This window comes from Dysidea avara, unplaced genomic scaffold (genome assembly GCF_963678975.1).
Source record: "Dysidea avara unplaced genomic scaffold, odDysAvar1.4 SCAFFOLD_303, whole genome shotgun sequence".
NCBI classification, from domain to species: Eukaryota; Metazoa; Porifera; class Demospongiae; order Dictyoceratida; family Dysideidae; genus Dysidea; species Dysidea avara.
This window is the reverse complement of record NW_027078132.1, coordinates 1-26,632: the sequence shown is the minus strand read 5'-3', so window position 1 is coordinate 26,632 and position 26,632 is coordinate 1. Positions and strand designations below refer to the sequence as shown.

General features: G+C 36.3%; 2 protein-coding genes and 1 long non-coding RNA gene across 4 annotated transcripts; 1 reads left to right on the top strand and 2 right to left on the bottom strand.

Moving 5' to 3' along the window:
• Nucleotides 1-6,840: 6,840 nt before the first annotated feature.
• LOC136246223 (pyridoxal 5'-phosphate synthase subunit SNZERR-like) lies at nucleotides 6,841-13,242 on the bottom strand. Its single transcript, XM_066037653.1, has 5 exons — nucleotides 13,152-13,242; nucleotides 8,202-8,390; nucleotides 7,285-7,467; nucleotides 7,052-7,230; nucleotides 6,841-7,000 (listed from the first exon to the last, which is right to left on the bottom strand). The coding sequence occupies exons 1-5, from the start codon at nucleotides 13,240-13,242 to the stop codon at nucleotides 6,929-6,931; spliced, it is 714 nt and encodes a 237-aa protein (XP_065893725.1). The 3' UTR covers nucleotides 6,841-6,928.
• Nucleotides 13,243-20,686: 7,444 nt separating this feature from the next.
• LOC136246226 (tyrosinase-like) lies at nucleotides 20,687-23,809 on the bottom strand. 2 transcript variants are annotated; one of them, XM_066037655.1, is made up of 5 exons: nucleotides 23,717-23,809; nucleotides 22,514-22,767; nucleotides 22,089-22,389; nucleotides 21,284-21,918; nucleotides 20,687-21,225 (listed from the first exon to the last, which is right to left on the bottom strand). In XM_066037655.1, the coding sequence occupies exons 2-5, from the start codon at nucleotides 22,760-22,762 to the stop codon at nucleotides 20,893-20,895; spliced, it is 1,518 nt and encodes a 505-aa protein (XP_065893727.1). In that variant the 5' UTR covers nucleotides 22,763-22,767; nucleotides 23,717-23,809; the 3' UTR covers nucleotides 20,687-20,892. The 2 variants fall into 2 exon arrangements, with proteins under 2 accessions (XP_065893727.1, XP_065893726.1); XM_066037654.1 differs by having other exon boundaries at nucleotides 23,705-23,808.
• An 863-nt stretch (nucleotides 23,810-24,672) lies between these two features.
• On the top strand, nucleotides 24,673-25,322 carry LOC136246225 (uncharacterized). The gene is made up of 3 exons (XR_010696316.1): nucleotides 24,673-24,734; nucleotides 24,804-24,902; nucleotides 24,951-25,322. It is a non-coding gene; the product is annotated as an uncharacterized lncRNA (long non-coding RNA).
• Nucleotides 25,323-26,632: the final 1,310 nt, after the last annotated feature.

The following is a 26,632-nucleotide window of genomic DNA, read 5'->3' as shown; positions in this document are numbered from 1 at the left end:
TATTATAGTCATATTACAATTGGATAAGTCTTGACAAACAAGAGGATGTTTACATCATAATTCATCCATTAAAGTTGGCATCTGTTTACAACCTAAGTGACTCTTACATAGATGTGATTATGCATATCTGTAACCACAGCTGGTCAAGTTACACCTATAATGAAAAGAGTTTAAAATATTTTATTGACAGCACTATTAGTTTTAGTGATGCGCTGACTAACTGGTAAATAATCGGAAATCGGTTTATTGGCCAACTTTCAGCAAGATTTTTATCAGCAGACTATTCAGCTGATTAGATCTACTGGCCATAATGACATTTTTTTCATAACAATAAGATAAAACTTAAATTTTAAAATGGCAATTTGTACAAAGTACATCTAAAAATTTTAAACATAAATGATGGATCAGTTATCAATATCAGCCATTGTGTAAATTGTAATATCAGCTAATCAGATAATCGGCAAAATCCCTTATCGGTGCCAGAATAATTAGCATAATCTACCTGTGTGTCTGCAATGCATTTGGATGCAATTTTAAAGTCATCTTCATTGCCATCACATGTTGGTATAAGAACCTTACCCTTGGCATCTTTTAAAGCTGTCTTGGATTCTATATGTACAACCATTAGATTGCTCTATTGGAGTATCTTGATGATCACGAGGCATTGTGGATATAATATGTGACCAGGTTTGACAAAACCAGGCTTCCACACACATCCAGATTTATGACTTTAAAGGACCGTAATTCAATGTGTCAGTTTCAAATTTGGATTTATTTTGTTATTGCATAATGAAAGCGTTATGTGAAAATTGTTGGTCAATAGCATAGTGAGTTGTTGAGCTACAAGTGATTAAAGTGGAAGAATTGGATGCATGTGGAAGCCTGGTTTTGTCAAATCTGGTCACATGTGTACCATGTGTTACAAGGGATGAGTGACCACATTTAAATATAGATTGCAAATTGCTACTTGTTTGGATGTCTTTGCTTAACACACACTATAAGTGAAAGATATTGAAAGCTACGTAAACTTACCAGGTGGAAACTGTGCCTTTTCTTTGCAATGACCTGTCAGGAAAGGTTGTTCTCCCCGGCCACCCAAACTACAGAGAAAGTGGTCTGGTCACTTCAGTCTAACTGCCACCTAGAGAAACGACTATCAAATGTGCAGTCACGCTAATGTATAGTAGCAGTCCCTCACAATTCATATACGCAAATTAACAGACGTGTCCTTCCATGTATGTAGCACCCATTACTAAGCAATGGGTAACCATGGATATATTCACATTGAGCTTCAAGGATGGATCCCCATATCCATACCTGTATGAAGCCACACTAATGTTTCTTGTTGTGTTGTGGCCATACCCATAAGAATGTTTGAGGTATTTTGACAGGTAGGAGGATGTCTGACGATCCATTAAAAGCTGACATGCAGTCACAGCTGGACTAAGTGGCAATAACCAAATCAAGCATCTTTAACAGGTTTACCTTATATGGGTTTGTAACATATGAGCAATACAGGTCATGTTGTAGCAGTCAGAATATTATTTATCAGATTTGATTAATCAGAATATTATTTAGTGAATATCCATTATATGAATATGAACCACCTATATGTAAGTGTTGTACTGGTATGGATATTTATTTTGAAGTTATTGTGTACTGTGCTACTAGCAGCTGACATGATGAATTAGCACAGATATATTAGTAGACATGATATCATATTACCAAGTGCTTACTGGTCACTTCAGTGTTGTCCATAAATTTCCTGTATGTTGGTAGCACTCACACTTGTAAATGTTATATTTACAGTCATAGTAGAATTCCACAAGTCTTAACAGACTAGAGGATGTTTACATCATAATTCATCCCATTAAAATTGTCATATGTTCACAGTCTAAGCAACTCTTACGTAGTAGATGTGATGAATTGCAACATGTGACTTGCGTATACAGCCCATATTTGTAACCACAGCTGGTTACGTGATGTGATGCGTATAATGAAAGAAGTTTAAAATATTTTATATAGATCATTATCAGCACTATAAGTATATTAGTAACTGACCACAAATATTACTGAATTGAGCATAATCCACCTGTGTGTCTGTAATGCACTAGGACACAATCTTCACTGCCGTTACATGCTACCATAAAAGCCTTACATTTACACATACACAAATGTCATATCCTCTCAAGCTATATTATTTTTTGGATCTCTAAAATTGTGGGAACATTAGATCGCTCTATTAGAATATCTTAATTGTCTATGATGACAGGGCACTGCGGATGTGTGCTGTTGTAAGCACTATGTTACAAAGTGATTGGTGACTACACCCACTCAATAGAGCAATGTGATTGGAAGTTGCTACATATTGTTTGAGGTTAGTTTGTATTTGCTTATAACAGACATTGAAAGTTACATCACGCAAACTTACCAGCTGGAAACCATGCCATTTCTTCACAGTGGCCTGCTATGTAAGGTTGTATACCTTTCTACCCTACCATATTACAAGGAGAATGGCCTGGCCATGTGAGACTAACTGCTACCTAGAAACAAGACTATCAAACGTGGGGTATACAGTCACTCCAATATAGCAGTCCCTCAGAATCCATACTCATTGTTTGCACTGTATATCACTAACATTTGAATTCCAAAATATTCTCCTAGATTGTGTGTGCATATCTGTGCTGGCTATGTACTGTACATTCAGGTGTAGGTTATCCTAGATTCTACTTGATTGTACTTACTTATCTAAGGCCTAGATAATAATACCATAATAATATCGTAGAGTACAATATTTGACAAACAGATGTTTACATCATCATTCATCCATTAAAGTTGGCATATGTTTACAACGTAAGTGACTCTTACAAACCTATGCATATTTGTAACCATGCACAGCTGGTTACATTATTCCTGTAATGAAAACAGTTTAAAATATTTTATGACTGCACTACAAGTATATTAGTACAAACCATTTAAGGTGCCGTTTCAAGCATAATCTACCTGTGCGCACTTGGATGCAATGTTTAAGCCATCTTCATTGTCATTACATGTTGCTAAAAGAGCCTCCCTTATAAGCTTCTCATCCTTTTTAGTTGTGTTCTGTTTTGGATCTCTATGTGTATGATCACTAGATTGCTCTAGTAGAGTATGTTGGATGAAAACACAAACTGTAATAATACGTTAGAAATTTCATGCTGGTAAACGAACAGACATGTCATTCTATAGTACTCATTACCCAGCACTGGTTGACCAGGGGATACATCCATGTTCTGCTCCTAGGTTCCCGTACCCTCATTAATATTTTCCCTGTGCAAATTGGACACAGCTATACTGTGTGTATTTGAACAACCACAGTATATTAAGTGTTATAGCATTTGTGGATATGTTGTCTTTAGCTATTCTTGACTACTGTGCTACTGTACTGTACCACCAGCTGGATTAACACACATACATTAGTTCATATGATATCATTTCACTAAGTGTTTACTGGTGACTTCAATTCATTAATGTTATCCATAATTGTCATTGGTTTCCTGTACATTTGATAGCACCAGTAATTATATGCTATTATAGTCATATTACAGACAAGAGGATGTTTACATCATAACTCATCCATTAAAGTTGGCATCTGTTCACAGTTTAAGTAACTCTTAAGCAGATGTGATGAATCTGTAACATGTGACTTATGTACATAGCCCATATTTGCAACCACAGCCAGTTATGTGACGCCTATAATGAAAGAAGTTTAAAATATTTTTACGTATATCATCAACAGCACTATAAGTATATTAGCAACTGACCACATAATAAAGTACCGTTTTGAGTGTAATCTACTTGCCTATGTGCCTGTAATGCACTAGGATGCAATATTTAGTCAATCTTCATTGCCATTTCATGCTACTATAAAAGCCTTACATTTACACATGCACAAATTTCATATCCTCTCAAGCTATGTTCTTTTTTGGATCTCTAAAATTGTAGGAACATTAGATCGCTCTATTAGAATACCTTGATGATCACAAAGCATTTTGGATATGTGTTATATTGTAACAACTGTGATACAAGGTGATTGGTGACCACACCCACTCAATAGAGCAATGTGATTGGAAGTTGCTGTTTATAGTTTGAGGTTAGTTTGTGTTGGGTGTAACTAATCCCTGGACTGGACTATTGGACTGGAACACTGGACTGGACTGGCATATTTTTGGATTTTACACATTCTGAGGTTGGTTTTATTGAGTCTTGTTAGCTAAGGGCCTTCAGAAAATTTGCAGTCTACAACTAAAATGAAGCAAAAACTGACTTCTAGTGATTTCACCTCTATTTATTATGTTCTTCTACAGTACATATACCTATACTCCTTATCAGTGTGCTGCAGGGACTGTGCTAGTTATGGTTAACCAACGATAGTATCTTGAAGATAGTGGCAAGCTTGTACAATGCCAATAAATTTAGTCACATATTATAGTATGCCAACCAGCACATGTAAGAACTAATCATGATAACAGAAAAACCCTACAGTTGTGCAATGAATTTGTATATTGCATATAGGAATGAATTTTAGCTTCGTACAATAGGAAGGATAGGTTGTGTCCCAGGGAGCTATTTAGTTCAAGGATACAGTGTATCATAGGTAGCACAAATATAGTACAGTGATTTTGGTTAGCTATTGCTATATATTACAATCTCCAAAACACAATATTAAGACGTTTATAGATGCTGTAGAGCATAAGAAGTAATGAGAAGTCAGTTTTTGCTTACTACACTCCTCACACTCATCATTTTAGTAGCAGACTGCAAGTTTCTGAAGGTCCTTAGTTAGCAAGACTCAATAAAACCAACCTCAGAATGTGTACAAACCCAAAAATATGTTAGTCCAGTAATCCAGTCCAGTGTTCCAGTCCAGTCTAGTGATTAGTTACACCCGTTCATGTTTTCTTATAACAGACTACGAAAGATATTGAAAGCTACATCACCACACAAACTTACCAGCTGGAAACTGTGCCTTTTCTTCACGATGGTCTTCCAGGCAAGGTTGTATACCTTCTCCTCATGATCTAAAAGGGGAATGGCCTGGCCACATGAGACTAACTGCCACCTGACTATTGAATGTAGTCACTCCAATATAGTAGTCCCTGAGAATCCATACTAATTGATAATACACTGTATATCACTAACGTTTGAATTCCAAAATATTGCCCTATACTCTGTGTGTGTGTATGTGTGTGTGTGTGTGTGTGTGTGTGTGTGTGTGTGTGTGTGTGTGTGTGTGTGTGTATGTGTGTGTGTGTGTGTGTGTGTGTGTGACGTAATTCAACATATTACTCTAATAGAGCAATCTGATGGCCATACACATGGAGATCCAAAACAACACTGGCACACAGGTAGACTATGCTTGAAACGACACCTTAAATGGTTTGTAGCCATTTGATCTGTGACTAATATACTTGTAGTGCGGTAATAAAATATTTTTTACTGTTTTCATTACAGGAATAATGTAATCAGCTGTGCATGGTTATAAATATGCATAGGTTTGTAAGAGTCACTTTAGTTGTTAACATATGCCAACTTTAATGGATGGTTGATGCTGTAAATATCCGCTTGTTTGTCAAATATTGTACTCTACAATATCATTATGGTATTATTATCTAGGCCTGAGATAAGTAAGTACAATCAAGTAGAATCTACACCTGTATGTACAGTACATAGCCAGCACAGATATGTACACACACACACACACGCACACACACACACACACACACACACACACACACACACACACACACACACATACACAAACTGTAATAATACGTTAGAAATTTCATGCTGGTAAACGAAGATATTGTCACCCATGGAAATACTCTAATAAAACAGTCATGTCCAAATAGTTGTCTGGCTGTTCTATTAGAGATATGTTGCATTTTATGAGTAAAGATATACAATATGTATAATTTTTTTTGCCTATTACACACTAACACTTACAAATATGGTTGATGCTTACCAGACATGCATGTATCCTACTTGATACTTGAAAGTCATGCCACCTGCTCAAGATAATAATTATAATGTGGTATGTACTACCTCAGTAACAAGTGCTTCATTCACAGAAACCTTGCCACCAGTGTTCTTCTCACTACAGAGGGTGAAAGTGAGTGATTATTGTACTATATTCCACTCAGCCTCCAACAGAATTGCAAGATGATAAGTAGCACTGAGTAGCTTTGTGAGGATAAATCCAGAGATGTTTTGTTGCTACTATGCTTACAACTTACAACTGTGCCAGTGCACTTGTACATATCCTGTACCTAATTTGTGCACAGGGCAGTGTTACAGCATGCAGTGCTGCTCATTGATACTTGCTCTTGTGTATGTCTTAAAAGGTTGGCTGTGTACATGTGAAATAATAATAATAATGCAAAAGGATGCAGCATTATACCATCATTAATGTTAGAATCTCAGATCATTTTGTGAATGTGGTGTTTATGTTCTTACTGTACAAATTAGCATTACTCCCTGCAACAAGACTCTTAAATAGAACAAGCAGTATTTAGCGAGACAGTCTTATAGACCAAACATATAAACTTTTAAAGGTTGTGAACATAATATTGTAACATCTTCTGAGACATCTTCTGTAGTAATAGCTACTTGATGCTTAGGGACCATGAAATTGCACAACTTAAGAAAGAGATTGGAGGTACAGTACGTTGCCTCAGTTTAATATTGTACCAACTGAGAATGAAACCAGCTCTTGTGATAATTGGGTTGTCCACTTTTAAGATAATAATATATCTCTTTTGAAATGATCCATTGTAGTTTTCACATTTTGATACATTATAGATAATACTATGTATATGCACTACAAGTTCATGTTTGTTATTGGTGATAATTGCAATACAATATTAACTTAGTATGATTACAATTAGCTTCATGAGGCATCCTTATGGGTACTTTCCCTTCCTTCCCATTTCTGAGTTAGGTCATCACAGTTAATACCAACCTGAAATGGAAAGTTATAAGTGAAATGTGTTCAATTAGTTTAACTACCAACCATTGCATCTCCCAGGTCTTCACTGACCCTAGCCAGTATGGCAGGATCATTATAATGAGTGACTGCCTGTACCATTGCAGCTGCTCTTTTCTTAGGATTAGCACTTTTGAATATGCCGGAACCCACAAAAACTCCATCAACTCCAAGTTGCATCAGTAAGCCTACGTCAGCAGGTGTTGCTGAAGAATAATAATGTAGTATTTATTAAATTTGTGAAAGTTTTGTCAACTTACCAAGTCCACCTGCAGCAAAGTTAACAACAGGTAGACGTCCCAACTCTCTTGTCTTCCTTAGCAGTTCCACATCAACTCCCAGTTTCTTAGCATAGCCATATAGTTCAGTGTTAGTCATGGACTGAGCTATTCTAATTTCTTGTTGAATGGCACGAGCATGTTTGACTGCTTGCACCACATTACCTGTAGCAACAACAACCATTTTTGTAACACGAATAGGAAGATTGTCATTATAAAATGCTTCCTGCCATTCTAGATAGCTCTTTCTATGTTGGTTTTAGAAAGATTTTTTCTCTCACACATTCAGCCCTCCACTGACCTATAATCTACCCCCCATGATATTCATACACAGAACCATGGACGTATCTGGCACAGCTATACAAACTGTTAGAAAAACAACTACTGAAGGAAGACCTAAAGAGGTGAAGGAAAGTTTGGTATGAACGTTTGTTAGATCCATGACAGTACAAACACTTTTTGCTGGAGTTATCTTGACTTTTGATTTTTGCACCAGGTGTGACTGGCTTTGCAAATCCAGTCATATTTAATGAATTATTGTTATTTAAAAAGTCAATCAGACTGCATAGTAACAGTTCGGGTACTTAACTCATTAATATTTCGCCCTAAAAATTCCTATTCTACCTCTGTGTTATTGACTGTTTTACTGATAGGAACTGCCCATCACATGAAATGGCAATGCATTTATTACCAGAACAATTATTTTGTATGCTGTATGAGTCCATACAATGTGGGACCAACCAAACTTGCAACCTGTTAATAAACAATTCCCTAATATCTTGTCACTGACTAAGGTGTGATTACCCAAATTCCCTAGATTCTGTCTCAATTTTGCATATCTCCACATTAACAAGCTCTACTGAGAATACGTACATATAAACACCATTAGACATACGTACCAGTTCCAGCTTCTCCTTTAGTCCTGATCATTGCTGCTCCTTCTGATATTCTACGTAATGCTTCACCAAGGTTACGTGCTCCACAAACAAAAGGAATTTTGAAGGGATGTTTATCAACATGATTTTCTCCATCAGCTGGTGATAGTACTGTACAACAAAATAAAAACCTGTCTGTAATACATGGTAACACTGCAACAAGCACATTGTATTATGTAGCTATCTCTAATCTTGATCATATGCAAGTTTTGTCTTGTCTTCAGTTAGATGATTTTGAAATATTACTTATAACCTTGGAAACTTCCTAAACAAATCAAATTTTGATTTGCAAGGTGTAGCTATCAGCTAGCTCTATCTTAAAATTTAGATTCCTATTTTAAGCTTCATTGTCATATTCTCTGTCTATATGCTCTACCATATCCATCATACCTGATACAACCTAATTACCCAAAACACATGTGTTAAATTGAGTGATTGAATCATAAACAGTAATATTAATTATACCCTCAAACCAAACAGTACAACCTTTTTTCATATATTGTTTTTTATGTTATTTACAAATGATAAGCTACTCAAAGAACTTTGAGTGAAAGTGAAATGTCAAAGTAATTACTATATACATATTAACTGTTTACACACAACTATAGTGCTACCACAGTGTTGTATAGGTGACTACAGTGCTATATTCACAACCACAACATTAGTTATAAAACTGTATAATTATGTGGGCAAAAGGATGATTTATCTATTTATTTTATTTATTTATTTATTTAGCTTTACAGCATGCGTGCAAGTAAAATCAAAATTGCATGCTGAAGGTATGCCAGCAACAGGTGTTGACATCCAAGGTGAAAAAAAAAATTAATAAATAAACAATTTTAGTTACCGTTAATTACAGAATTATAGTTACAGATCATTGAAGTTTACAGATATAGGCACACTGGAGCAACGATGACATGGGCAAAGAAGGTGAAAAGTGCAGGCTCGATCAGAATTGAAATTATTGTAAAAATGAGTCCATAAGTGTTGGATTAATTGGCGTTTGATAATGTTAGTTGGTAATGAAATGTTAATAACTGGGAGGTAGTTGTAAAGTCGGGTGATTCTATTGAAGTAAAAGTGACGCTGTACCGCTGATGTTGTTCTAGGATGGGTTAGCTTGTGATGTGTCCCTGATCTGGTAGAGTTACTGGTAAAGGTAATATGGTCTCTAATTTCAAAGTTGTCTGATGGCGATTTCAATGATTTTATTAAGAACATAAGGTCATTTATTTCATGGATGTACATTAGTGGTAGGAGGTTTAGTTGTTCCAGTCTGGATTTATAGGTAGAGGTGTTGTCATTTAAAATATACTTAGTTGCTCTTCGTTGTATGCATCCTAGTGATGTTATGTCTTTTATTAATTGCGGTATCCACATTTGTGAGCAGTAGATTAGTTGGGATCTTACTAATGAGATTTACAAGTTTTTCTTGGCTTCCATACAATTGGTTTTAAAAGTTCTCCTGATAAGACCTAAAATTTTATTAGCTTTTGCAGAAATAGATGAAAGCCAAGAAAAATAGATTAGGAGAACTTTTAAAACCAAGAAAAATAGATTAGGAGTGCTTTCTTCTACAGATAAAAGCCAAGTCTGGATTTATCTGTAGGAGAAAGCACTCCATAGCCCAGGAGAAAGCACTACAAAAATAGAATTGGGATCAATAAATTATATCACAACTATTTTAGTGGGCTCCAGGAATAAGTTTTGATAAAATGCTACTATTTATTTGGGTAAGGAATCCGAGGTGAACCTATGTATTTAATTCTGTGCTAGATATACTAGCTACTAAGCATGGTCCCACAGCTGCAGCCAGATATTTCTCTGTACCTTTTGGATTTTTCCTACACAGGCCAGAGGCACTCTTTTTTCCTGCCACTATTAAAATATGGAACAGCCTCCCAGCTACCGCAATTGAAGCAAGTAATATAGATGACTTTAAGAAAAAGATTGTAGACTATTTTTGTATTAACCCAGCTATAGACTAAAATGTTGTATGCTTTGTGCTTATATATGTTTTCTTGTGTGTATCTGTGCTTTATACTCCCTAATGGAGGCCTGCACAGTATCAATAATAAATAAATAAATAAATCCCTGTGGAATGCCATACCAATTCTAGACTTAAACATGTCAGTTTGTTTGCTGAAATCTACACTGAAATCATATCTGTGGGATCATTTCTTGAGAAACTTTGATGAGAATAGCAACTGCACTCTACATGACTTAAGTCCTTGCTCCAGATGTCACCAAACTAAACTTCCAACTATGTACCAATTTTAACCACTTATAATGTACTATTATTATTGATTGTTGTGCATACCTCAAAAGAGTATGGTGCACAAAAAAGGGTACAATTGCTACTGTCAATTACAAAAGAAAAACAAACTTATATAATTATACAATATTTACTTTACACAAGACCATATATACACATTGATAAATTATTAAACAGTTACTAGTCCAGCTAGGCTGTGCTTGAATTGGTCAATCTCTGTTAAATCAGTCACATGTTGGGGTAAGGAATTCCAAATATTGATTGCAGAGGGGAAAAGAAGAAAATTTATAACAGTCAATTCTAGTCATTGGGGTTAAAAATCTCTTATCATGGCCTCTGGTGTGATGTAGGTTAGGATTAGAAAAAAGGAAATCATCAGCATTAATATCAATTTGGTGAGATATAATTTTAAATAACATTGTAGCTTACTATGTAACTATGTGATCACTTAAGTATAATTGTACGTATTTTATGGCTGTTGGTTGCTACCAACAGAACTTTGGTGCTTTTACACCATAAAGCCTAAATAAATAAATAGCTAGCTATAGTATAGAGTATGAATTATTAGCCGGCACTATCCCACGAGGGACCTGCAAAGAAGGTTACTGAAAGCCTGTGTTGCAGGGAATAAGAAACATGACCATCATGAAGGTGATTCATATCATTGCACTTTGCAAATATGAGGAGATATTACATCGCATTATAGCTATACACACCATTTAATAATATTATGGACTAGCTATACGTCCGTCGAACCTACGGAAAGAGGTAAGTGTTTGTCCCCAGGAGGCTAATATGTACTTGGCATGGTGCTGCAAATGCAAGTCACATATTAGACTGAGCAGTTGCTGTCCTTTGGGTACCAATTGCTGCAACTCAGAAAATCAATCAGAAACCATGCATAATATTTTCTACATAATTATTTGCATACAAAGATATTAGACAAAAAAAATCTTCATAGCTTTTGAGGGACTATAGATATGCACCCTTGCTATAATATGCCTACAAACTCTGTAGTACACCCCAATTTCAAGCTATTGTATGTTGCAGTTTAATTTACACTTCTCCATTTACATTCTATCATGTGAAGAACTTCTCTGCACAAAGAAAAATCACACAAAATAAAAGCATAATGCATTTCTGAAAAGCATAAAAACAAGCATAATAGGCAAAAATTTGGGGAAATGCCAAAAGCATAATAGGCAAATTTTGGAACATTATAGACTCAAGCCTAAACATAGCACTATTCCTGGATGTAATTTTAAGACAATAGGTTAAACACATGATGGGTTATGACTTATGCCTTTTCGCAAATCTGGTCACATATTATATTATCATACTTTACCATTAATTAATAGTGTTGATGCAACAGTGTTAATATCAAACTTTCTTGCATGCAAGAAGCTTAAGGAAAGATGCATTTGATTACAGTGATAACAAAACAAGATAATTGGGAATAAATTTTACTATAATATAGTAAAATTTATTCCCATTATCTTGTCTTATATAGCTGGTAGCATACCCACACTTCTTTACAACCACTGCTAGGTTTGTGCTAATTATGCCTGCAGCATAATAGGCTAGCAAAAGCATCAAGCATTATGCCAGCATAATAGGACAATTTTTTTAATGTGCAATGCACAGCAAAACATGGACACACTATATACACCTTAATACATTTAATATCAAGAAAATGTACAGTATTATTATTTTTATTGTTTCTTGGCTGATTATTCACAATTTGCAGAAATAAAATTTAAATACTCAAATACAGCAGTCACTTACTCTAATACAGCAGCCAGGAAGGGCTGATATACTGTAATAAAATAGCCAACTCTAGAGCATAATCTTGATTTTGAAAGTATAATTTTGAGCTTAATAGGCTGGATTTTTGAGCACTGCTCAAAAGCATACTAGGCTATTTTAAATTCAGAATTGGCTCAAGCATGTGCAAACCAATACAATTAGAATAATCCCACCCCAATTTTGTGTATTCTCAAAGTAATATGTGACCAGATTTGCAAAAAGGGGTCTTCCACACACATCTAATTTGCCAAGTTTGACAATTCATAACTTCAGGTTGGAAAGAGCTATTGACTTGAAATTTGATCAGAAGTGAGCACCAACATACAGTAGTTGAATAGATTGTGAAAATGTCAAGTTTATATGCTATTGAACACTAAGTTATGATATCCTGGAATTGAATGTTTGTGGAAGACCCCTTTTTGTAATTCCAATCACATCATAAGTACTGCTAAAACATCCCAAAAGGTGTGGATGTTGTAAACAATATCACTAGGGTGTAACAGAACACCCCAGTTTAAACAGTGTTTGAAAGGTATCTAATTCTGCCATTTACATGACCAGTTTACTAGGAAGTCTAAATCGGAATGGAGTTCTGGTGTCTTCAGTTTTACATAAAGCTTGGTGTCATCTGCAAATAACTTAATATGGCTTTTACACATTTTGGCCCCAAACAGAAAACCATGATAATTCAGTACCATTAACCAATGCTTATTGTTGTTGTTGGCCTCTATGCGAGTTAAATATGATTCAACCCAAGTCAGCAGCTTTCATTGTATACCATGTGCATTCAGCTTTGCCAAAATTCTTTTTTGAGGAATAGTCAAATGCTTTACCTTTGCAATAATACAGATAGATCACATCTACAGAGTAAGGCAAGTGCATCAGTCCAATCACATGATTACAGAAAGCACCTGGGTCACACATGATCGTTTAGGCCAGCGTTGAAACCGGGTCGGGTCATCCGGGTCACATTTTCTCCGGGTCATCCGGGTCTGACCCGGTTTACAATTTATCCGGGTCTGACTCGGATTGGATCACGTGAGAAACGAAATTGTTCGTTTGACGACGTGGAACTTATAAACGCTATTACGTAGCTCTTTCGTGAGCCACGCCCACTTATCGCATTACCAACATATGCTTAGTCACGCCCATTTGTTAGTAAGTGCAGTATGTAGCACGAAACTGAGGGTATCTATAGTGAGGGGTAGCTATTGTCAGTAGGTGAAGACCTTTTTTTTTTTTTTTTTTTTGGTCTTCAACCTACAGCTAGGCTGAAGTTGCAATATTTACTCAACACGATTCGAACGTTCAAAATGTAGACTCGTTCGCTCGCTCGAGACTAGCCGACGGGTAATCCGGGTCACATCCGGGTCAAATCCGGGTCAGTGGGTCATCCGGGTCAGCAGTAGTGACCCGGTTTCAACGTTGTGATTAATAACTGTGCATTATATTTTATTTTGATTTCTGCACAGTAATAAATATTATTAACATTAATATCTTATTATTATTATTATTTGTTTACTGTACAGAAACCTCCATATGGAGTATGTAGTACAACAGATTGAATTAAGAATAAATTATAGTGATTGTACTTAGCTACAATTAATACATTGTTTAAATGTGTTTAAGGTAGGTGATTCCACAGTACTGCTAGATAGGTTATTCCATAATTTAATTGTAGAGGGGTAATAAGAGTAAAGGTAAGAATCAATTCTGGAGTGTGGCTGCAAAAATCGTTGATCGTGACCTCGTGTTTGGCTTGCTGTTGGGATTAAATAGGTTCCATTATCGATGTGAACTTGTCTATGCACCATTTTATACATCATAACTAGCTTCAAATTGTTCCGTCGCTGTTCAAGAGTTGGTAGATTCAGGTGATCTAGTATCTCAGTTACACTAGCCCAGGGTGAATAATTGTTTGTAATAAACCTTGCAGCTCTTCGTTGGACCATTTCTAACTTGTAGATGCTACTGTTAGTGTATGGAGACCAGACAGTTGATGCATACTCTAAGATAGGACGTACCATTGCTATATAACACAGCTTCTTAGTTTGTTGAGTGCAAGAGCTAATATTACGTCGCAAAAAGGCATTGGCCGAGTTTGCTTTACAGGTAACATGTTGGATATGGTTTGTCCATTTCAGGTGTTCATCTATTGTTACTCCCAGGTAAGTGGCACTGGTAGATCTACAAATTTGATGTTGTTTCAGAAAATATGTTGAGTTAGTTATCTTGTATTACATTGTATTTGGGTTAAAATGTATGGGTGTATAATAGCTGTTTATACATTGTTATATACTTGCCCTTCCTAATAACATTATTACTGATGTACAGTACAAGGTAGTTTTAGTGGCTTATGGGATTTCTAGAAACCCCATCTTGAGTTGAACATTATTACCACTGCACAATAATCATAAGAGGTAGTTAGTGCATAGGATGTAAGAGAAGTGAAATGTTCATTACAGTTTATTTATTTGATACTGTGTCTAGAGGTGTACCGATGTGGTTTTTTTGCCTGTACCGATATCCGATATTGATGTCACCAAAAGAAGCCGATAACCGATAATTGATCCGATATTTGCATTATAGTTAAAAGTGTACATTTATCTACCCTACAACAACATGTGCATGTATTCATTGCTATACTCTGCCTGTGGTGGTATACAGTTTGGTTTCTATTGTGCAATCCAGACAATTAGGCACCCACAAACATTTTTATGTATACTCCCATGAAGCCTTACACGGATATTTCTGCATTACTCTGCATTCTAATGGTTTGTGAGAAAGCTGGTACAGCAAGTTTCCTTGGTTATCCTGTGACCCTTATTTTTATTACAAGGTACTCTATAACTGCTTCATTTATAAATACTGTGATAAGCTTTCCAGCAACAGACAGTAGAATCGCGTGTATTTATATGGCTTCTCGTAGCGTAGCGCTTGTTTCAGAGTGAATAATAAGCCACTGGCACTAAAGAGCCACATGAATAATGTAGAAAACAAATGCACAATCCGTTTATGTACAAACTATTGCTAGTGTATAAATATCGGTAGCGATATCGGTCCTCCTGCTGTTCTGTACCGATACCGATATTGGTAAAATTACCATATTGGTGGCCGATATTATAGCCGATCCGATTATCGGTACACCTCTAACTGTGTCATTGTCTCATATAAAACTTTTGGTAAAAAACTTTTTTCTTACATACTACAGTATTAATAAAGTGTTAGATTTACCATACTTAGTGTATGATATTAGGTAAAAGCACTGCAGCAGGGCTTATAATATGTCAGGTCATATTTCCTGATGTTTTATTATTACTGTACTTATATTTGACAAAACCTAGCTTCCACGCACAAATACCCTTGATATAATTATACTATTACGTAGTTGTGTTAAAGTCATGTAAGCTTGTTGGCACACAACCCAATGTGGTGTTAGGATGGATAAGGGGTAGCTAATAGTGCACTGAGAAAACAAGTATTATTACTGTATAAAAGCTAAAACCCTAGTCAGTTTTGAGCAGCCTTTTTTGCGCATGCAGGTAGTCATAGGCGGCGGAAACGGGGAGGCCCCCCCTCAGAATGATATCACACTGAAATTATCTTTCTTGGAGTGGGGCTGAAAACCGTGATAAAGATCGAGATACTCTAATAGAGCAGTCACTCTAATAAAGTAGTCAGTGTGTAGCGAGCTATGTAAGGATTTTTATGTAGTTTATCAGCTAGAAATGGTAGCTGGTGAGGTGGAAAGCTCTTCTTGTCAGTTGGTTGTGACCTTTTTATTTTTTTTTTGGTCTCACCTTACCAAACTATAGAGACTTAGTTTGGATCAGCCCAGCCTCCCCTCATATTAACTACTTCCTCCGCCGCTGCAGGTAGTAATATTACATGTGGAAGACAAAGAGACAATGTTTGCCAGGAAGTATAGGTAGTGGGTGGTGGGCATGGTGGGCAGTGGGTGAGGGTTGCAGGCATTGAGGAGTAATGGGTATGGGTGGTATTTCATAGAAGTAGATTGGAACTACAAGATGAATTTGTAAGGAAGGTAAATAAAGAGAAGGTGGATAAAGGGAATATGTGACTGGGCCTGTGAAAATGGCATGTAGGCATACAAAATTTGCCTACTTTTCAAACTTTCACCACTCATACCTTTTCATTCCATTAAGCTATGTGACCATACATAAAAGTCCAATAGTCCAATAGCACACAAGTCCAATAGCACACATCCAACATTTAACAAGTTTTCAACCAGGAATTGCACCATTTAATTCATCTAATGTAATGATTAACGAGTGTTATCGTGAGCAATCCAGAGGTCACGCATTGTTTATAGCAGATGTTTCAGGGTATTTTAAGAAATTGATTGACCAATATTCATCTAACACTATGTATAAATGTATGTAATTAGTCTACTTGTACTTTTTTTACCTGTTGATCAGGTGTAACAGGCTGTTTAGCCTTATAAATTACCTGTAATAAATAATAATGTAAGAATTTTCCGCAGCTTTTTCTTGCAAAATGAAGAGTTTAATAGCCATGGAACAGCCATTTATTGCTCAACCAAAACTGACCATCACTTGCAGTCCAATTTCACCATTGACAATTGTTCCTTCAGAAACAATACAGGTGACAGCATAGTCTACCTTGAAGGCCAGAAAAGAGATGGACACATATTATTGATGAACTGTAAATTCACAAAAAATCATGGAGTTCCATTATATATAACAAAGCTAAGCAACATTCAGGGTGGAAACCTATCATTTGTTAGCAATACTGCAGAAAATGGTGGGGGTATTTACATCACAGAATCAACACTTCACATTCATATAAAATCTTATGTTGAGTTTAAGGACAACAAGGCAAAGAGTGACGGAGGAGCTATATTTCTTGGAGAAAACAACATCATTTTATTTAAACAAAATACAAACTGAAAGTTCAATTCGTAAGCAACCAAGCTATGCATAATGGAGGTCAACGTTGAAACCGGGTCACTACTGCTGACCCGGATGACCCACTGACCCGGATAGCAATCCGGATTTGACCCTGATTAATTAAAGCCGAGACGTGTTTCGGCTAGTCTCGAGCGAGCGAACGAGTCTACATTTTGAGCGTTCGATTCGTGTTGAGTAAATATTGTAACTTCAGTCTAGCTGTAGGTTGAAGACAAAAAAAAAAAAAAAAAAAAAGAAAGTTTTCACCTACTGACAATAGCTACCCCTCACCATAGATACCCTCAGTTTCGTGCACTTACTAACAAATGGGCGTGGCTGAACATATGTTGGTAATGCGATAAGTGGGCGTGGCTCACGAAGAGCTACACGATAGCGTTTATAAGTTCCACGTCGTCAAACGAACAATTTCGTTTCTCACGTGATCCAATCCGGGTCAGACCCGGATAAATCGTAAACCGGGTCAAACCCGGATGACCCAACCCGGTTTCAACGCTGTTGTAATATGCATTTTAAAATAGGTAATGGACATGAAAAAAGACATAGGAAGGAAAGTTATGTACTTTTTACCCCCCAAAAGTACTCACACTTTGTTCTAGCCCTGTGGAAATAAAATTATAAGATGAACAAAATGGCATACTTCAGATATTTAAAAAAATACTTTAATTGGTCCCTTTTGACTTCATATTTTCCAACAGACATATACTTCTTCCAAATTAACTTCTAAGGCTTTTTTGTGGTTTGAGAAGCTTCTTATGGTTACGGGATACTGTAAACCCCACATGTACAGTATCAATCATTTTTCATGATTAGGGATTTGATTTTTCTTAATGCATTGTTATCAAATATTTATGCATTCTTAACTTCTCATTAATCTACATGGAATTCAAATGTTGTTATGGAAACATGAGTTGTTCCCATGCCAATTAGTGAAAACTATGAACCAAAAATCAGACCAATGAAGAACCATGAGAACTTACTAACAATTCTAAGGTTTGAAGAACATCACTTGTGAGGGACTGACAAGAGGATTTGTGAATAATGTGTATAGTTGCTGAAATAGGACTACAATTTGGCCTAAAGCAAGACACTGGTCACAAAATTAATTTTTAAATTGATATCAAAAGCACTAGAAACATTATTTCTAACAAATGGCTCCGTCAGGACCTAGACAAGAAGCCAAACTAGTAGTCTGTTTATACAAAATGTTAACAACTAGTTTGACAGTCCTGATTTTTGGTTCAGGAAAATATTGCCATTAGTCAGCAAAACTACGCATGCGCTTACAGGTGCGCCAGTTGCTAAGTGTGTTGTTTCTATGTTATCTTGTACTGTTACGTGTGTTTTCTTGTACCTTGTACCTGTCCAGTCAGCACGCTATGATTCTCCCAACAATTTAAGCCTGTTACCAGCTGATACACAACACAACAACACCAAGCCCGCCTTAATTACATAATAAAATTTTTGTTTGACAGTCGCTCAGTATCCCGTAACCTTAAGGTGGTGTTTAATTAAGTGTGTGTTTTGGCAAAAACATAGGTGTCATGATATTTATTATGAACCACTACTGTGGTTCATAACAATTTTTAAGTGAATCCATGCATGTAAGGTACTGTATCTGAATCTAAAGACACACACCTGTTTGCTAACTCATGTATGATGCTGAGATTGTCATTATGTGATACTATTATTAAATTATACAAGATTGAGAGGCAAACCCAATGATAATGCAATAGAGTACAAAAAGCACTTTGATGCATACTCAGCCATTTCTTTAGAAATACTATTTCATTTTTGAGATAGATCAACTAGAGACAGCATCAACAAATAGATAAAATCAAATAGATTATCCCACTTGGGTGCACTGCTTGAAGTTTCTTAGTTTACTAGAGTGGTATATCCACAGTATATGGAACAGTTAATTGTTAGGAATTTTAGTAGCTTTTCAGTAAACCTACATTCACTGATGTTTACTGAGAGTTTAAAATTATTTTAGTAAAACAATTATGTTCCATATACTTAAAGTTACTGACATTTTACTATCAGTATAACTGGATACAACTACAGTAAAGCAGCTTAACAAATTAGTAAACTAAGAACCTTCAAGCAGTGGTGGGTGAGAGTAATATTATAATGACTTCCTTCCTGTATTTTATCAATGAGCTCAATTGTGAGGTAAGCCATTTGAACTCTCAATGCAATCGTCTCAGTAGCCTTATTAACTTTCTCTCCACACATAATACTCTTATATAAGGGTTACTAGCTTAGGAAAATGTTGTATGTGCAGTGACATTTGTCATACACTAGTACTGTATCTACACCACTTCATAACATCATTCTACATATACCCACTATTGCAAAATGGCCCGGAAGGCTCTGCTCAAGTGGAGTGTTCACTCCAGTTGTAGTTACAACACTGCAGTTCTACCTTTTATTAACAACTACTAGCTTTGCTGTACTTGTGTAATGTAATGTACAAGACCTCAATAACGAGTATGCATATAAAGTACATGATTAGCTAGCAGCTAAACTTAAGTAAGATTTAAAAGTGTTAATATTGTCAGTTTCTACAACATGATCAGGAAGAGAATTCCACAATCTAATACATAGCTCTGGGAAAAAAAAGAGTTCAGATAGGAATCAATTCTGCAGGGTAAGTGTAAATATTTCTTACTACTACTGCTGGAATTAGGAGTGATTTGAAGGATGTGATCGTAAGGGATGTCTACTTGATGGTTGATAATTTTGTAAAGCATTACTAGAGTTAGTTCGACTCTTCTCTTTTTCATTGTTTGCCAGTGAAGTTTGTGTAGCATGGTTGTAACACTTGTCAATGAATGTCTCGAATAATCCCCAAAAACAAATCTAGCAGCGTTCCTTTGTAACATCTCTACTTGCTGTGTGCTAGCTTTTATGTGAGGGGACCAAATTACTGCCGCATACTCAAGAATAGGATGTATATATATGTCCAAAGTTTCTGTGAAAGAAACCCAAAGCTGAATTTGCTTGACCAACAGTTACTGACTAATAGCTCTAGACATAATAATGAGACAGGAATGAACTCAATTTATACAGCAACAATACGGCCAATATATCACAGGCGCTTATTTAATGGATCATAACTCAAGACTGAAACAAGCTAAAAGAGAGGATTAAGCTCAGTCTGTTGTTCACCATGAACTGGTAAATCGATCAATGCATAGTGTTTTCTTTGTACGTATGTTTCCATGCAGACATAGAAGAAAGCATTTTCAATATTTAAATGATGATGGTAAACTTTATTTCTGCAAATAAACTCATGTTTTTATGCTGTACAAACATGAAACAAATTCAAAGATTTTCATACTCCCCATGAACAGGCAGAACTGAGGTTTTATTGATTAAAGTTTTACATACCAAAGCGATTAAAATATGCATAGTTTTCATGTAGCAAGCAAATTATGGTTATTTACCTACTTTGTTTCAATTAGCATATACAAAATAGTGATGACATGCATCTGTACAACAAAAAATGCAAAAACTATGTTTTCATTTCAAATCACTTCTGGAGTTAAGAATTATGCATAAGTATATACTGTACTATGTTGTTACTATACTAGTGTTTATTTTGTATAAATGGTATTTTTTATTTAGGACGTCCTTTTATAATCTTTGGTAGGTCACAATAGTATCCAAAATTACGAGACCGTGTGAACATGTCAGTATTGGTACTGAGTGGGAAAAATGGAACCATAAAGTCATCTGGCTGATGTCCTGTAGTGGAAACAGTCATTGGTATATCATTAGGATACTCTGCATCAGGGTGTCGCTCCAGCCACTCATCAAACATACAATCTATCATGACATGGTGAGGCATGAAAAGAGGATCATTTGGTGATGACACCACATCATCCATTTGTCCTCTCTTATCAAATGGAAGATTTGTAGCGAGATCACCTGCCCCAGTAATGGTATGAATCTAAACAAGAAAAATGATATTATAAAATAAACAATGATAATAATCATACAGTACTTACCGCACCATGCATTTGTTGTTGAAGTGCAATCATCCGAGAGCCATTTGAATTTTTGGGGGAACATTCTGGGTCAAAAGTGGGAGAACAAAAACACATTCTGTTTCTACGGCACCTACGTATTCTAAAGTTAACATTAGCATCAACAAAACTTCGATAGCTTCTTCGCGATAGAAAATTATAAGGTGGTCTTTCATATCTGTTAAAAGTCATGGCACGATTTACTTGCCGACTTGTAGGCCAGTCAGGATTGTTGCTACTGCAAGGGTTAGTTCCTGTGAATGGGCAACGTTGAAGGGGACCAGTGTTAACATTTGGATCACAAATCTGAAAGAATTTTTGCCAACATATTGTGTTCCATCCGTCACCAACAATATCCCCAAATACACGAGGAAAACCACTGACATTCCTTGTTGCCCCAAGCCTCTTTTCAGTAAAGAGATCATCTGAGAGTATTCCAGTAGATCTTTGAATTTCAATTCGCCAGTCCCAGTAAGGTAGCCTGAAAGTGTGATAGTCCAAGTGTCCCATGCTCTCTAACATGTGTTGTAATTCCCACTCAAACAACAAGTGAAAGTATTTGTGCCAAGTTGTGAATGCAGGTCCAGCATGAGCATAATCCAAACGAATTGATACATCTAAATGTAATATGACATTGATGTAAGTACATAAAAAAAGTCAATTAACAAGTGCAGAAATGTATGTGACCATAACTCAAGTTTTTAGCCATCAAATTACGGCACATACACGCATACGCACATGCACATGCAGATGCAATGTATGCTTATTACATACTTATTTACATTACCTGGTGTAGCAGAATCTTTTGAAGCATAGTGGTGAAGCCACACAAACAAATTATAAAGAGATAAGTTACTCATGCGGAGATTTGTGGTTCCTGGAACTGCCTCTTCTAATACAACCATGTACCCTGAGTCAAATGAACGTGACTGAACAATAGTATCAATGAATGCAGTCCAGTCACTGTCAGTGTAGGTAGCAAGTGGTCGTCGGGGAAGAGCTTGTGACTGAGAGCAATCAGGTCCATAGTGACCAAACTTACACCGACTACAGTCATATCCTGCGTAATTTCCACTGCACTCACAGACCTGTGAATTGAAAGAAGAGAAATCATGATTATACAGCTCAGCATAGCAGTCATGTACTATTGTTAACTGGTAGCCATATAATATTCAATTATAGTGAGATATTTTCTTAAGCATCAGGACTAACCCTGGTGAAGTAGTGAGGCCAATTACGACGGACATCAATACTATTTCTGTCATATCCAGGTAAGTTCAAATCAGTACACTGTCCCCTACCAGCATCCTGTCCACACACACCATCACTTGTAGCCGGACAACACTCCAAGTTTTCTAGACTAGTACCATCACTGCATGCTGTTGGTATTTGACCATAAACCTCCTTCCCCAACAGACATAACAAGGCCATGGCCATGAAAGAAACTTGACCACTTTGCATCTTAGCTACAGAATGCCAAAGTAAGATACATAGTAACAGTCTATATGAAGTTGATAGTTCACATGTATACACTTCACAGCTATGGCCAGTTAGCTAGGTTATTAACTATAGCTATATTATTTTATACTTTCACATGTCATGATGATTAGCTTTACAGTAATACTTGTTTATCTACATACCTACGTAGCTGTATTTTCACTGTTTTACAGTGAAGATCTGACAGCAACTAATGGTTTATATAGCTACCTTTTCTCAGTAGGCCATAGCTCCGTAATAGAAAGCAAATGCAGTCATAAATACGAGGAGAAAGAAATAGCTATATACAAACTATCTAAAACGTCGGGAAGTTTTTAAAGGTAATTGTTGGTTACTTATAGCTATGTACATTGGATGCTCTGGAAGGTAAGGAAATGGTGTAAAATGTGGGAGATTGAATGGTTACTCATGTAGCTTTAACCTTTGGCGAGTTACAAAATACTAAAATTAGCTATAGCTACGTACGTTGCTAGCTAAAGCCGATGTTTTAAAAGACGATAGCTATAGCTATACTAGCTAAGACCGGTTTTTCCACACTAGCTATAACTACAGTATTAGCTAGCTATCCTTCAGTTATTGCTCAAGGCCTAATGCAATTAATTTGCAGCAGCTATAGCTATACGAATGACTTTATGTTGTCTAACTATAATGGGGGTGTGGTATCTATGCTATAACTGATGTAAGAATAAAACTAACAAAACTAACAAATGCTATAAAATACGTATAGCTACGTATACCCAGCCAAGTGATCATGAATAAAAAATACAGTTAGTTATTTAATAGCTAGCTATGGGGTGGTTGGCAAGGATAGCTAGTTTAGCAAAAATTGCCTATAAATGCTGCAGCCAGTAAAAGAGACATACACATACGAATCGACACGATATCATAGATACTACACTGACTCACCTAGTGACGTACCTGAGTGTAGCTCAGTAAGGTCCACTCGAAGATAGCAGTAGAATTCAGTTAGCTATGCTTTCAATTTCCTGATAGCTATGTATAACGTTTCCAATAGCTGCTGTTTATATTCATATGCAATATCCCTCGCTTTATATACTCCGTGTTTGCATCATAACATAGGTGGGTTGGAGGACATCATCCTGCTGCTACATAGCTAACTACGTGATCTAAACTTTGAACTTCCGTCGTTAGTTGTAGAACATCCAGCTACGTATAGTACAGTACATACAAGTGGCTACGTGATCTAAACTGAACTTACGCTAACAAAAAATTCATAGAGTAGCTATGTATCTCAGCGGTTTTAATGCAGTGGGAGGTGAAAGTAAAGGGTCACACTGTAGCTAACTAAGAATGAATTTTTACCATCAATACAAAATTAATATATCGCATGCAGTCCCTCCATAGCTATTTCATTCAGTAGATATAGGAATAAATGTTTCTCATTCTCTCTGCATGCGATGAGTGTTCTATTAGAGTATTTGACTGACTGTTCTATTAGAGAATCTCGATCATTTTGAAATATTTTCCTGGTTTGATATTTATCCCAGTCTCACTGTAGACCTGCAGATACTTCACTATTTTCAATGTTCAGGCATTCACTAGCTATACTGACTCACCACTAATTTTACAATCATCAAAGCTTCTATTCAGTGTAGTCTTCCAATCGAGCTTCCAATAATCATTATCATCATATCACATTTTATTCAAAATCAGACGATGAGACGCTTTATATAATACTGAATACAATGACTAAAGCTCACCTAAACTGCTTTACCATGCCTTGATACTAGTTGGCACATGACTACGTGTGACCTATAAAACTCAAACCCACAATGAAAAGCATTTATTCCGTCGAGTGCAAACTTGTAGCTAAGACTGTAGTGCATTTTTCTACTAGTTGTTATTATTATTATTATTGCTTTATGGTGTAAACACACCAAAGGTCTGTTGGTAACATGTACCAACAGCCGCGAAAGTACATTACATTACATTACTTATTTACCTACTTACTTACTTACTTACTTATATACACACATACATACAGATTCTACAAGTAGTTCAGGTTTGAGGTGGGTGGACGTGACTGGTGGCATCTTGAGCAAGGACAGAGATAGTGCAATGAGCAATTGTTGTTATCTTCAAAGTTAGTTATAAAATGATCCCAGAGAAAAGTTTTTAGTTTTGATTTTAGCAGAGGAAACGTTAGATCCAAGTTAAGGATAGGCATGGCATTCCAGAGAGTTGGTAATCTATGGAAATAAGAATGTCTAGATACGTTATTTAAATGATGAGGGATGATCAATTTGTTGCTGGTGCCGGATCTAGTATTAGCTGAGCTGAAGTTGATGTGATCATGAATATTGAACTGTTTAGATTGTACCTTGATTGATTTGATTGCAAATAATATATCTTGTAACTCGAACAGGTACATCAGAGGAAGGATCCTTAGTTTTACTAGACGGGTTTTGTAACTACTGGTGTAATCATTTAATAGATACTTAGTGGCACGGCGCTGGATTTGCTCGAGAGTTAAAATGTCTTTCATCAGGTGTGGACGCCATAGTTGGGTGCAATAGAGCAGCTGAGTAGTTAAAGTCTAAGTAGCTAAAGTCTTTGAGCAGGCTGTAGGACCAGGTGTCCTACAGACCTTCAGCACTTGTGCTGTAAAACATTAATAAATAAATGAACCATTGAAATATATAATGTGACCAATGTAGAAGTAGAATGGGTAGAAGCAATAGTACGACGTATTAGTCCCAATACCTTGTATGCACGAGCAGAGATTGATTTGTAGTGTTTGTCCCAACTTAGATTCTCAGATAATATGAGCCCTAAGTCCTTGTGTGAGTCATTATGTTGTATAGTAATATCCGAAATGGTGTAGGTGGTTTCTAACTTGCATTTAAATGATAAATGTAAGAATTTTTTTAGATTGAAATTCAGATCTGTCTCTCTGGACCAAGTAAATAAAGCGATGATATCTTCTTGCAGAGCGATGTAGTCAGATGTAGTACAGATGTGCATGAAACACTTGGTATCATCGGCAAATTTTAGGAGTTGGCTTTGGTGTATATATGATGTCATGTCATTTATATAAATTAGAAATAGCACGGGGCCAAGTATGCTGCCCTGGGGCACACCTGAGAGAACTGGCAGTAAATCGGAGTAACAGTTGTTAATGCAAACATGTTGATATCGATCAGTCAGATATTCCCCGAACCAAGCCCAGAGTGTACCAGTTATTCCAGTAGACCAAAGCTTGTTGAGCAAGATGGCATGAGATACAGTATCGAAGGCTTTACTGATATCGAAGTACACCACATCAGTTTGTGAGGGGCTGTTAATTATGTAGTCTAGGAAAATTAGTATTTGTTGTAAGGTTGAACAGTTTTTAGTGAAACCAAACTGAGAACAACTAATATATTTACTAATGTGAGTGATAATTTTGTTGTAGATTAGTCTTTCAAGAACTTTAGATGTGTTGGATAGGAGCGAGATGGGACGATAATTTCTTACAGAACAATGGTCGCCAGCTTTGAAGATAGGTATTACTTTGTGAATTTTCCAGCTAGAAGGTAAGGTGGCATGACGTAGTGACATGGAAAACAGATGATGTAGTGGCTCACACAGAGGTCCAGCACAGCTGTGAAGTACTTTAGGAGCAATTCTGTCAATGCCGCAAGATTTCTCAACATCTAATGAAATGAGAGCTTCAAAAACATCAGTGACAGTAATAGTTATGGAGTTTAAGGATTCATGTGTGGCTGGGTAATTGTCATGGTTTGCTGGTGAAGATGAATTGTGAAAAACAGAATGGAAATATTGATTAAACAAATTGGCCTTGCTGGAGTCAGTGCTAGCAGATGAAAAGTC